The sequence below is a fragment of the Hetaerina americana genome, unplaced genomic scaffold, assembly GCF_022747635.1.
Source record: "Hetaerina americana unplaced genomic scaffold, ioHetAmer1.1.p SCAF_8, whole genome shotgun sequence".
Classification (NCBI taxonomy): domain Eukaryota; kingdom Metazoa; phylum Arthropoda; class Insecta; order Odonata; family Calopterygidae; genus Hetaerina; species Hetaerina americana.
Window position 1 is genome coordinate 909,297 of NW_027287427.1, and position 14,669 is coordinate 923,965.

Below are 14,669 nucleotides of genomic sequence, written 5' to 3' on the forward strand. Positions count from 1 at the left end.
CTGGTGACCATTAACTCCACTTACATCGTCATTAGGTGCGTAATGACTCTGACATTAGCAATTGCCCAAAGGTCACCAGCCTCGGTGGCCATCGTCACGGGATGAACACTCACTCCACCGGCAGCATCATATGACGGTTGCCCAAATACAGCAACTACACTGGGCACACTTACACACACACAAACCCGCCCCGCGGCCTCCTTCGCCACAACCCCAGGGGGCAGTCACGACAAAGGCGTATATGGGAGGGAAGGTTCTTCCAATTTTGATCTGTTAACTCCGGCTCTGTGGACTTACGCAGTTTTCCCTTGGTATTATCTATTGCTTAAATTAAAAAAAAACCGTTTTCAGAACAAATGTCCATAACTGATTAATTTTAAAGGAGTTAGGAATGTGTGTCCATCGTTGGAATGGAAGAAATTCTCACTCGTCAAGGCAACTGATTCCACGCCCTGGATGGATGGGAAGGAAAATTACAGACAACATTGTTCTCGGGGATTTCTCCGTAAGGAACCTTGCATTAAGAAATGACCCTTGAGTTCATGCAGCTGATTAGTTACTTGAAGAGTTCTAAGATACGTGCAGACAAATTTTTGGCAAAATTATACCAATGTCAGAATATTTATTTACTCATTATTTATGTACAAAAGTATAATATCCTCTTTAAAAAATGGAATGGATTTGCAATCGAATTTCCTTCTTATAATACACACTTGATTAATAACATTCGAAACATTATAAATTTGACTGTCGTGGGAAAATACGTGGGGTGCATCAAGTGTACGAAATCTACATAATATTTTTCAAAATGGTTTTTCCCAACCGATACCCACTAATACAATTTACACAATTAAAGCAAACATTTTATAAAAAAGAGTTAACAATGCTTTATGCCTTGAGCTAGATGTGACGTATACATTCATGCAAAAACTACTTTCAACTTACAAGCATGCAAATACAAATAGTATCAAATAACAAGCAATTGCACCTTATGATGCAGTAGAAAAATGTATCCAAAAACTCGCGAACTAGAATTTGAAAAGTAAGAAGGCGAAATGCCACTACCACATGGACATGCAACATACAATGGTCTCCTCCCCCCAAGGACACAGGTGGGGAATGTGACCCATCGCTGCAGGTAGCGGGAGGGTCCCCCATACACAGAGAGAGACGAGGGATGGAAGGGGAAACTTAAAAACAGACAAAGCCTTTCCCTGTTCCTAAACTGTAGTCCTCCACCTCACTACCTTCTATTCCTTCACCTACCTTTGCAATTCAAAACCCAATCAGTATCCAATGTTCCTCCCAGGAACACTAATATTTAAGTACTTCAGCATCTTATATACCCTATCCACCTCTGCTCCCCTGCGATGGCTTGTTAGCATGGAGAACTGAGCGATTGAATACAAAAATAACAGTTTGCGTTAAGGTAAAGAGTTCTCCGGATTTTAACCCGAGTCCACTAGTCAATAACTAAGAATTCTATTCACGAGTGTGCCATGATTTTATGTATACATTATATAATGCAGCCAATCTGACATTTCATTCATTGCGCCAAATAAAGAAGAACAGGTGTTGCATTCCACATTGATTATTTCCGACGATAGCGGAAACTAATATTTTCACCGAAGAAAACGACCACCGAGGAGCTCAAAGGTGCGTGGACAATGTAACCAAATCGATACGGAGTCCATTAGTGCACTCATCATCTTGCCACTCGGCTAATCTGATCATAGACTCACCATCGACAGAGAGTGGGAGGGAGAGAGTGTGACCGGTAACCAAGTCCGAGCGTCAGGGCGACCGATAAGGGCGGCGGCGCTCGAGTCGGCAGCGATGCCGAACGAGCCAAGCGGCAACGCCGCGGGAAACCCCAGTGCTTGATGGGAGGCTGAGGGAGTGAATCGCAAGTCAGGGAAAACGAGCACACGGTTCCAGTAAGCTGGGCGCTGCTCTTCGCGTCAAATTTACGGCGCGCACATCAAGCGAATGAAGAGGAGCGAATCGCCTTGATAGGAGTCCACTGCTCCTCCAGGTGAGAGGCGACTCTTAAACGAGAACGACTCGTACGTGACCAGTCAATCCCACATGTGTTCGAGGGATCGATTCGCCGACCGCGTCTTTTGAAACTATCAGAATTTCCTGCCGCGAATGCATAGACGAAAGGATCACGCGAACCAGCACTTCGCGGTGATCTTTTAAGACGATTTATTTGAATTTTGAATAGCGATTTGAATCAGATCGTGAATATTTTCTCGCTCATCGTAAAAAATACATTGTCGCGTGACTCTGGCGTGCGTGTCAGGTGTGATTGGGTTGATTTCGACGCCGTTTCATTCCAATCTCATTCTCCTTCATTCTCTCGCGCAAGAATGCGAGACTCGACCTGTGGACTTCCTCTCAAAACACCAACCAATAAATTTCCAGCCAATCAATCCCGTGAGTATCGCCTGTTATCTCAATCATCTCGGATTGAACAAGCTTTGAACTCTGAATACTTGATCGGACTCCTTTTTACGTATGTCCACGGGCCCGAAGGAAATTGTGCGACGGGACCGGATTGGCATTGTTTCACGGTGAAGAAACCTATTATGTTTTGAATATTATAATATGGAAAATATTCTGAATGAATTTGTTTATTCAGTCGCTGAACCTTTGCGTCGGTACACTCTGCGTTCTTTCCGCTTATTTTCTGAATGTACTCGTGAAACCAGCCATACACCACCCCTCTATAATTGCACTGATTATTTACATGTTCTATTTCATTTTATTGCATTCTTGATTTATGATGTTTCTATTTGACATATTTCTTGTATTTATGCAATTTAAATATAAACTTTACTGCGGGATCATGTGCTTAAAAGAACATGTTTGAAACTGAAAGCGGGAAGGAAACTCCCACTTTTATAAAACTCTATAGCACAGCAATTCGGAGGTAGGGCTTGTTTTTTTAAGATTCGCTCATAAAAACCGACTGCTAGCTCACGCGTTAAGGTAAAGAGTTCTCCGGAGTTTCCTATTAGTTCGCAAAGAACGATATTTATTTTTATAATTTTTACTTCGTTTCATAAGGAAAATGATATTAGTTTTAGGAAAAAATTCCGAAGGATATTCAAATAGATAATTTTTATAATCTATGAAAGTTCAAAACACTCAGAACTTACCTAGTTAAGTTTGAGTCAAGTTCTTCATTTTCCACAATACGTTGTATGACCATATGTATTTTAGGAGTTACTCTCCTGCGATGTGAGTAAAGTCATTAATGAGTAGGCGATTAAATACTTAACTCTAACATTACCTAAATATTACTTAATTCCAATTCTACGCACGTAGAGCCAATGAAGAGTCTTCATGTCGATAGACCCTCATCTACTGAAGTCCGAACCGAATTAAAATGGCTTAATTACGACTCTAGTTATGTTAGGTATCAACATCTCTCCATTTACTGTAAAAAGGTCATATTATGGTGTAACGCATCGAACCTATAAGGCGCCAAAATAATTTCTTCGTCCAGAAAGTGTTGGACAACAAATCGATTTGGCTTCGTCCTAGAGGTGGTACATTTTCCACACCGGTCCGAACTCGTACATTACCTACGTTATAGTATGGTTTTCCTTGTCATCAGTAATTATACAGGGTCGCACCCAAAAGTGGTAGGACTGATTTTTTTACAAGAATTTTATTGACGATATACTTACATCGACTTAATAATCTTCAAAGTGTGCTCCTTGAGCTGCTACACACTTAGTATAACGTTGCTCCCATTCCCCGTACGCCCGCTGGAAATTTTCTTTGGGGATGCCGTTGATGACCCTCGTCGAAGCCTCTTGAACGGCCTTTATCGAGTCAAAACGTCGTCCCTTGAGCTGTCTTTTCATCAGGGGGAAGAAGAAGAAGTCCGGTGGTGCCAGATCGGGAGAATAGGGCGGGTGCGGCAACGTGGCAACGCCGTATTTGACCAGGAGCTGTCTGACGACGAGCGCGACATGGCACGGCGCGTTGTCATGATGAAGCACCCTGCAGTTTGCGATGGCCAGTCGGACTCTTTTCACGCGTTCTCGGAGGCGGGTGAGCACCTGCACGTAAAAGTTCGCATTCGCAGTCTCCCCTGGTGGTCTGTGTTCAGCAGTGTCCTCTGACTCTGTCCACATTCGTGTCGGTTCTTGCCGTCGACGGCCGTCCGGAGCGATGGTCGTCTTCAACGAGCTCCCTACCCTCTTTAAACAACTTGTGCCACTCAAATACTGTGGAAAGGCTTAAGGCAGTATCCCCATAAGCCTGCTTGATCATATCGAGGGTCTCAGTTTCCGTCTTCCCGAGTTTCGCACAAAACTTCACGGAATAACGTTGCTCTAAATTCAGATTCATTTTGTTTTTCGATGCGGAGAAAAAACTTGCTTCACTAAAAACGGTGTCCTCACTCAACGACAGCCCGCAGGTGACTGAGGTTGGTGTCGGTCTGTTGCTAAGAGCCCCCTCCACCTTACCCTGCCAGGCAGACCCCCCTCCACCGCTCCGTTCGCGCCAGAGAAAATCAGTCCTACCACTTTTGGGTGCGACCCTGTACTGAACACAGAAGTCTGTAGAGTCGTAGTGAGCATAAGGCAGGGGCGGCTGATAGAATATTATTAGTATAAGTAAAAGCTGAACCATCGAACATGGTCATTGCTCAGGTCTCCATGCCGTCAAGCAAGTACTGGGAGGGAGAAGTCAATGGAGTATACCATTAGTAAATCAATTTTATTGCGGGTGTTCATTGAGGGAAACATGTAATAGTGATGGGGGATTGAAAAGCTAGGGAGAGAGCGAAGGAAGAGATGATGGACAACTACGGTTTAGGAACAAGGAATGACCGCGAGGAGAAGGTGATTGAATTCTGCAGTGAATAGCGTTGATTTATTAAAAGCACTTAGCTCAGACATCACAAAAGGCATAAGTCCAAAAATTCTTTCCCATTACCGCGTATAACGTCTCTTATGGGCCACATGCATGGATGATACATTCCTTCTCTGGCCTCTGTCCACATAGCATTCATTCCATTAAATATTTTTCCTGCCTCAATGCCTTCCTTCTCACCTCTATCCTTCGCCTCCACTAACTCTTTCTCAGAAATCACTTTCCTCGACGTTAAAATATCCCTCACCAATCGAAAATTCCATACCTCTGTCCTATCCGAGAAACTTAGCAGTACCTTCCCTTCACCAGCTGTGGCACCCATCGCACGTTATACACACTCCTTTATACTCTTTCTCCAACCGTGGTCACCGACAATGCAATCCAAACTCCCGTGATATATTTTCATCAATTTTCACGACACTTTCTTAAAAATCGGACACCCAGAGTCCTTTTTTAATAAAAAAACCCTCCGAAACTTTCATCCGCTCTCGCAAACTTTTCCAAGAAATTAACTCGTATACCATTTCCATCTGCACAGCATACCGGTATTCAATGCACCTCCCAGGTATTCAGTCCCTCGAAAATATTTTCAAAGGCCTCTTTTTCGTTTTGAAAAACCCCAAGGAAAAGGCAAGCATTTACCCAAATGTCCCTCCTTCACTTTAAAACGAACCACCAATTTATCCGACTTATTGAAATACACTAAGCCCTAAATATGTATACGTAAATCCTTCGTCCTCATCCAAAAATCCATACTGACTGACACCTTGCAAGCGACCCTAATGGGAAATATGTCCCGATTTCTACCACCCCTTGCTCCCCTTGAACTCTGCTGACGCTCTCCCTCCTCCTGCGTTGGGTAATGCTCCACACCCATCAACATTCGCACCAACAATCACCGCGCCCCCTGAAACCCTTATTTCGCGTCATCATCTCTGCCCAGACATCTCCCCGTCCCTGTTTCTTTTGATGACTGTTTTAACCTATCAAATATGACCTCCCTCCCCATAAGTTTCACCGATAAAGCCCAAAATCCTCGAGGATGCGTTCATTTGGCTCCTAGGAGGGTGCTCGGACCCCGGATTGAACTATGCCCACTAGGGTAACCCTCCTACTTTCCCCTCCCCTTCTCCCTCCCCTGTTCTCCCTGCCTACACCCGTGCCGCATTGTGAAGAGGGTCGAATTCTCACGTGGCCCATGCTTTACAATATATTGTAAGCTTATCAAGCAAACAAGAAATTTCAAATTGAAATTAGAGCTTGAATTTTCCTCCAAATTTACGAGATGTTGAACTTAAATAGTTTTGCTTCGTTATTCAATGCGCAGTGATGAAATTGCCTCATAAGGTTTCTTGAGTGTGCTCCAAATAATACCTGAACAATCGACATCGACCCCTTTCGTCACTCGACCACTAAGCGCTGACTGCACAGAGAAACCTAAAGTCGAATGCAACTGACCCAGGTGACAGATGCATGAATAATGGCATTTAGAAAGAATAAAGCTGTAATTCTACGTAATATGTTCTCATGCCATATTTCATTATATCGATGCACTGTTATGCCTGCATTTTTCTTTTGATGTGTGCAACGAAAATGGAATTGGTAAAACTCAGCTCCATAATACGAGGGTGATTTGAAAAGTTCTCGGTATGGAATAGAAATGAACTACTTACCTCATTGACACTTTTTTCTCTTTCAATCTAGTACACTAATGCACTTAGCCTCGCGGCGTTCAAATGTATTTATCCCAATTTCGGAAAGTGTGAAGAAGGCTTGCGAAATACCCGTCTACTTCGGCTTTTAGTTCTTTGTTTGAAGACTATCTCCGTCCGTTAGGGAAAACTTTGGGCAGCTTGGCGAAGAGGTAGAAATCTAAAAGGAGCCGAATAAGGCGGGTGTGGCAACGATTCGTATCTTTGTTCACGTATGTTTGCCATGGCAACGACACTTGTGCGTGGGCGTCCATTGTCTTCATGAAGGATGACTTTCTTCCTTGCCAAACCTGGCCTTTTTTCGTGCATCTTCTGCTGTAGTTGGTCCTGGAAGTTAGCGTAGTAATTTCCAGTAATTTTTTGACCAATAGTAAGATAATCTGTCTGCAGAATCCCTTTCGTATCCCAAAAATCTGAAGCTTTCACCTTTCTGGTCGACCGTATTGCCTTTGCTTTCTTTGGTGGCGGTGAATCTACATGCTACCACTGCTTTGACAACTGTTTTGCCTCTGGAGTATGGATCATAGTTTCATCTGCGGTCACAAATCGACTCAGGAAAAATCTTGTTGGTTGCTCTTAAAACGGGTCAACCACTGTTCGAACATTTCCTCTCGGATGTGTTTGTGATCCTGCGTCAATTGTCGTGCCACCCATTATTTTCTCATTTCAAATCCCTTTGTTAAAATGTGGTATGCCCGTTCAGATGATATCCCTAAAACTTCGGCGATTTCGCCCACTTTTAGTCGGCGAGCCTCCATCACCACTTGAAGAACTTCTGAAAACTTTTCTGGGGTAAAGGCACAATTTTGGCCGACCACTACGCGGATCATCGTCTAAGCTGTCCCGACCAAATTTAAACTCGTTTACCCATTTGGAAATGGTTGAATATGAAGGAGTCCCTCAGAATATTCTGAAAGTCGGCATGAATTTCCTTTGCCTTCATACCTTTCTTTGTGAAGTATTTAACCGCTGCTCGAATCTCAATTTTTCCTATCTTCACAAATCAGTAGACGGAAACAATGACAGAGAGTCGTCCGCACCACGCATCTCTTTCCAGAGCACTGACGCGTGCTCAGGAAAGCTTTATTTACTCATAAAGAATTAATTATTACTTAGCGAGAAACTTGTTGCGCTAGCGCTGACATCTGGTGGTGATTCCGAGAACCTTTCTAACTGCCCTTTTAAATCAAAATTAGCTGATCAAACAGTCACGCTATAACGACGATTAAATATAAATCGGAATCAAGCAGGGAGTGTTTTTGACGAGTAATAATTAACAGTTACTGTTTTATTTTCAGTCGTCACGGAAGGATTTGAGTCAATGACGAATAGCACCGAGGAGATGCGCACCGGCGGAGGCCAAAAATAGAGCATCGAGGCAACTCCATACACATTTGCAAATCATCACGACCCATCGACCGTTGGCCAATCCCCGTGGGCGCCTGCACCTCCTTCCGAGAGGGGAAAGGGTCGGTGGTTCCTTGGTGCATAAACGGGAGTGATTAGCCGACGTCTCGGCCTGGGTGCAAGATGTGCGCCCTCGAATCTGGACCGAAGAGCGGGGAAGGGGCCAGTCGTCGAGGAAAGGGCGATGCCAGATCCCCCCCCGTCACAGCATCATCGATGGCACCGCTCGCGAGAACCCCTGGAAACAGCGGCGTGTCCTTCCTCGGGGTTCTCTCCGAGGGCTCCACCGTGCCCTTGGATACGGATGTGCCCATGAACTCGAAACCTCCCTGGCTGGACGAAGACCTGCTGAGGAAGGGGAGGGAATTCGCCACCAAATACCTATTCGCAGTCGTTTCCACGCAAGTGCCGGCTCTGGCCATGATATTCTCCTTTCAGTCGGGTCTCGAACCCCTCATATTCACCGGGAAATCCGACACGCCCTACAAAGCATACCGTCGCTACCTCTCCACGGTCTGCAGGATCATGTCCTGGTACGAAACCGACTTCTTTGACAAGAAGAGTGAAGGTTACAGAAGCATGGCGGCCGTGCGAATCATGCACGCTTCCGTATTCAAGAAGATGAACGAGGCGAGCAGGGAGGAGCTTCGTTCCAAGACCACCGTGACCGGAAGGGAGACTGGCGTGTGGTCCACTCACCTCGAGGTGCTGAAAAAAGATTTCGCCGAAATGGACGTCGACGAGTCAATCTGTCCATTCGCCGGTCTCTCGACTGCGAGCAAAGAACACGGGGAGTTCGTTTTCGTCAACCAACTTGACCTCGCCTTCACGCAATTCGGCTTCGTGGCGTTGCCCATCCTGTACCCGGAGTACTTCGGTATCCACGGCGCAACCAAGGAACATCTGGAAGGCTATTGCCATCTGTGGAGGTGCGTGGGATATCTCCTCGGAATCAAAGACCGCTACAACATTTGTTCGGGGGACGGTCTCGACGCGACCCGGGAAAGGTGTCGGGCAATAGTAGAGAAATGGGTGAAACCGGGTTTCAGAGGCCTGACGCCGGATTGGGAGCACATGTATAGATGCGTCCTGGAAGGCCTCAACTACTACGGCGGCTTCAACACTTTCGGCGGAATGATAGCCTACCTTATGTGGGTGCTGGGCATTCCTGTGCCCCACTTGCGCTCCATTATGACTTGGATGGAGACGGCAACGTTCTACGCCCAGTGGTTTATTTTCCGTTTCCTGCTGACGATACCTGGTGCGCGCGCCATTCTTAACTATATTCTACGCCTTAACTTTAAGCGGGCTCTGAACGTATCCCCAGCTTGGTTACAACGGAAAAAAGAAATAATTTACGACTACGAGAGGTTATCTGATAAAATTTGATGACGACCGTAAGTGATACTGAAGATTTTTGGGAAATCGTGGACACACAAAGGACGCATATACCTTGTAATAACTTCAGTGTTATTCGAAAACTTGTATAAGAAAAGAGGACTTATGAAAAGAATAAGAATATTATGTATAGTTTCTTATTATATTCCATTTTAAAATACTTTGAAGTTTTGCAATAATGTTTCGAATTCATTTTGAAAAACTCCTAAATGAAAAAAATAGTGTCAAATTAGACAAATTAGCTTTCTTACTAGGTAAGTATTAGAAAATTACAAAATAATAAATTAGATTTTTAATTACACTAATGTGTCATTTACAGAGGTCTAATATCACAAAGAATGGTTTTTCCATACACTTTATCAATAGTATGGTTTTCTAAAAATTTACGTACCACCTACTAAAAAATATAGTTCCTAAAGTGTTCAAATGCATTATTAAGTAATGGATTGGTTTATGACCTTATTCCGTACCTCTCTAAGGGATACATTTGACCCGAAGTTTAACCGCTGTTTTCATTAATTCATTTTGAAAATAATTGTCACGGAATTAAGATGTTTTCTGGTGAGCACCTCAAAAATCACAACACTTCCTCCAACCTTCTTCCCAAATGCCCCTCTGTCACCTTCTAACGCCCCGCCAACCTAGCAGATATCCTCAAATCCACCAAGCCGCTCTCAAAATCCCCTCACACCCCCAGAGCCATACCCACTCCATGCCATCGAGCAAGATGCAAAACCTGCCCTATTTTCACCACTCCACCCCACTCCATCCCACCATTTAACTCCCCCCACTCCTCCTGCACTTCCAAGAATGTTGTATATCTTCTAACCTGTAAAATCTGCCCGGCCTTTTACTTAGGCCAATGTTCCACACCCCTGAACCTTAGGATTAACAACCACCGAGCCTCGTGCAATCCCTCCTCCCCGTCCGCGGGTCTCCCCATCCCTAAACATGCCCCTTCATAATGCCCCTCATATAATCATAATAACCCTTTTAACCAGTGTTACAATGTTTCCGTCCTAGCGTCCCTTCCCACATCCGATAACCCTATAGAATTAAAAACTCTTGAAATGGCATTCATTTACATCTGTATGGCCTATCAGCATCCGGGCCTCAATGTCGTTCACTGATGGGAGTGGCCTAAAATTGTTACTTTGTGGAAGCGATGCATATCGGAGGGTGGACACAGTGTTTTTCCGCATGACTTTTGGTGTACGTGGCCTTTGTTTCGACTTGCGAAGTCTTGATCAATACTTTGTAAGTTGAAACCTGGGTCTCATATGCTGCAATAGTTGTGGTGAGCAGGTTGTTTTCTTTTCCGATTTTGTGTAAATTCCACCTCCTCCCTCTCCCTCCTTGCCTATCTCCGCTCCCCTCTAGCCTCTCCTCTCCCTTTCCTCTCACCCCTCCTCCGCCTCCCGTTCTCCCCTTCCCATGGCCCCCTTCCCTTTCTCTCGCACCCCTCACCTCTACAATTCCAGCAGTCATTACTTCTATATCTTCCGATGAAGACGGAGTGTTTCCGTCGAAATATCAAGAAATAACGTGTGAGTGTTCTTCTTTTTTTGTGTTTCTATATTGTGTATTACTGTGCATTGTACTAGTCGGCACTTCCGTGTTACATATATAATATATATATATATAAAAAATATATATACATATATATTATGTATATATATAATATATATTATATATATAATATATAATATATATATATATAATATATATATGGGTAGCAGTAGTCCAGTGGGTAGAGCGTAGGACTGCTGACCGGAGGGTCCCGGGTTTGATTCCCGGGCAAGGCACTGTGGGCACCCGCAGCTCCACCCAAGCTATGTGATTTTTCGGGTACCAGATCCTCCTGGGAAACCATAACGGCACAGGGAAAGGAACTGGCCCCCCTACCCTAATGTGTGAATTTCACACGCCGTCGGGCTTACTAGGAACTGTACCATCACCTACTAAACCGACCTTCGGGTTGATTACTGTGTTTATGGTTATATATATATATACATATATATATAATATATATTTATACATTATATATATATATGTATATGCATATATATATCATATGCATATATATATATATATATATATTATATATATATAATATATAATATATATATATATGTATATGTATATATATATATATATATATATTTATATTTATATATATAGGACGGGGAGGAGGGATTGCACGAGGCGCGGTGGTTGTTAATCCTAAAGTTCAGGAGTGTGGAACATTGGCCTAGGTAAAAAGGCTATGAAGGAAGGCCTTCTTGGTGAGGAATGGATGTGTATAAGGTGGTGAAATCGATAGTAGCCATAGTAATTTTGGTGTCAGGAGGGAGGGAAGTTGAGTGGAGCAATCTGAGGAAGTGGTAGGTATCTTTTATAAATGAGGGTAGGGAGTGAACTAAAGGTTGGAGATAGTGGTCCACGTAGGCGGAAATTCTTTCGGTCGGAGAGCTACGAGAGGAGACTATAGGGCGGCCTGGATTGTTGGGTTTGTGGATCTTAGGAAGGATGTAGAAGTGAGGGGTGTGTGGTTGGGAAGGGGAAAGGAGGGAGATGTCCCTGGGGGATAGATTCTCCTTAGGGCCGTTGTCTCGGAGGAAAGCGTTGTCTCGGAGGAAAGCGATTATTTCTTTTTGGAATGCGGGATAGGGTCAGCAGGAATATGTTGATAGGAAGAAGTGTCGGAGAGTAATCTGTTCCCCACTGTAATTCCTGTAAATCAGTAATTTCACCCGCCGCATAGGCCGTAGTACTGGGTGAACTCTGCCATCACGTATCAAACAGACCTTCGGGTTCATTACTGTGTTTATGGTTTATATATCAGAATATATTATGTATATATTTGAGGGGTAAGTATATGGTTCAATAACAATGCCTAAGTGTAATCTATATAAATAAGAACCATTACTATCTACAATCGATAAAACAGATTAAAAAAAGGCCAAATCAAGTATTTTTAGATCGCACAGATAGGTGGTCACGCCATTTAATTCTTTTCGGTAATTGAATGAGAGGAGGTATATACGCAAAAGAGAATGCACGGCCGTGTGTTTCGTTAAGAGAGTAGAAATAAGAAGAAGGGAGTGTCCTTGGAAGTTTCCACGGTAGCTCGAGTGGTGAAGAGCGTAGGCCCAGCACGTCAAAAAGTATCCTTGGCTAACTCGGAAGTAGCATGACATTCAAACAACAAAGGTGAGGTCAACGGATATCAAGAAGGAGAATGGATCAAGCCGAAAAGATGTTTTACCACGGAGAAGTAACCATATTCAAAGCAGATTATCTTAGAAGCATGGAAACATTTAATGAAGGAATTTAATCATTGGAAAGAGTGAGGAAAACTTTCGCCATATTTCTTTTTCTAAGAAATCAAACAAATTCCAACAATTTTATCACTGATTTATTTTATTGTTCAGCATATTTTGCGACAAATGCTCTCAAGAACTCAAGAGGGAATCGGGGTGCGTGATTTAAATAAAAGATAAACGTTGAAATAAAGTCCGGCGAAAAATGAGTTGACCATTGAAAATTGTAGAGACGTATTTCAGTTACCATTTAACTATGATAATTATATTTTAATTAGGAGTCTATTAAATCTGCGTTTTTAGCGCGACTCGACGATGACAGTGAGTGAAACTACCAGAAACCTACCCAGAATACCAAACGCTTATGGTGCCTACTCAAGTGGCAAATCATGCATTCACAAGTTGCTCCTACAAGCGGGGAAAATGTCAATACGTCGTCAGGTATCCCCATGTACGTAATTAGACCTTTAAAGCAAAAATACTGAAAGTATAAAGCTCCACACAAGACATGAGTCTCTTTGTTACCAAACATATAAACACTAAAAGGCAAAAGAAGAAAGATTCCGCCGTACAATTCAAGATAATGTGGATTTCACCATATTAATATGATATCTTCCTCGTTAAATATTGATCGAGGGCATGGGATGGCAGTTGATATGAATAGATAAATATAAAGCAGCAGTGGAGTATGACTTACTCCAACAATGGACAACATGATATTTGTATTGATCAATCAATATCATTTTCGTTTACTTTCGTTTCCTGTCAATCGAATGCCCGACTGTTCTCCGCTGTCATGCTGTAATGAATAGAAGCCCACGACCTTCCATCTTGAGGGAAATTGAGTAAAATAGGGACATTGTGGCCATGAAAATCTGTGAATTAAAGAAAAAAGAAACAGTTAATTTATTAAATGTATTCCACATGCACACAATCATACGTGAAGAATATAAGAATGATAGCGGTTGACAAAATTCTAAATAATAAACATGCCGCTTTACCAAACACAAACATTTTATTTATGAAGCGCCAAAACGGGTATAACATATACGAGAGCGGGGAAGCTTGTGTAAGGAACATGATCACTTGCTAGGAAGGATGCAAAGGACGAGCATCTTTTCACACACTATCTCAGGATACTGAATTATATCTATATAATCAAATTATATATATATATATATATATATATATATATATATATATATATATATATATATATACATATATATATATATATATATATATATATATATATATATATAAACCCGGATGTAGATTTGTAGAATATAGAGACACTCACAATATGTTATTTGACGTTTCGACAGCTCGGCTGTCGTCTTCAGATTCAGATAGAAAAGGAAGGAATACAAACAGACGGTAGAAGAAATCATGGAGGATGGTAAAGAGCTAAGTACTATCGAAGAAAAATGGGAAAGTATCAAGGAAGGGTTATCTAAAGCCGCAAAAGACACTATTGGAACTGTTAGCGCTGAAAGGACTGGGAAACCATGGATCACGGATGAGATGATTACATAGAAGGATGAGCGGCGAAAATGGAAGAATATAAATACAGAATTAGGCAAAATGAAGTACAAAAATTAAACAATAAATTGAGGCGGGCAACAAATAAAGCAAAAGAAGCATGGTGGAAGATGCAGTGCGAGGATATGGAAAGTCTTCAGAGGAAGGGTGAAATCGGTGCGCTGTACAGCAAAGTTAAATCGTTATCGGGAAGTAAGAAAGGGAGATCAACGATTGCAGTTAGAGATAAGGGGGGTAAGGTAATAGTTGACGCAGGAAAGATCCAAGAGAGATGGAAGGAGTATATAGGGTTCGTCCGGAAAATAAGTGTTCTGAGCTCAGGAAAAAAAATGTATTACACTTTTACATATCTTAAGCTAATATTCCTCAAAATAGGACCCTTGTGAGTCGA

The 14,669-nt window shown here is 42.7% G+C and overlaps 1 protein-coding gene across 1 annotated transcript; it reads left to right on the top strand.

Moving 5' to 3' along the window:
* The first annotated feature begins 1,825 nt into the window (after positions 1 to 1,825).
* On the top strand, positions 1,826 to 9,525 carry LOC139697791 (uncharacterized). Its single transcript, XM_071596636.1, has 2 exons — positions 1,826 to 2,035; positions 7,907 to 9,525. Exon 2 carries the CDS (start codon positions 8,139 to 8,141, stop codon positions 9,402 to 9,404), a length of 1,266 nt encoding a protein of 421 aa, XP_071452737.1. The 5' UTR covers positions 1,826 to 2,035; positions 7,907 to 8,138; the 3' UTR covers positions 9,405 to 9,525.
* The last annotated feature ends 5,144 nt before the right edge of the window (positions 9,526 to 14,669 follow it).

Coding starts and splice junctions, on each gene's coding strand:
- LOC139697791 (XM_071596636.1), top strand. CDS start 8,139: ATGTGCGCCCTCGAATCTGGACCGAAGAGCGGGGAAGGGGCCAGTCGT.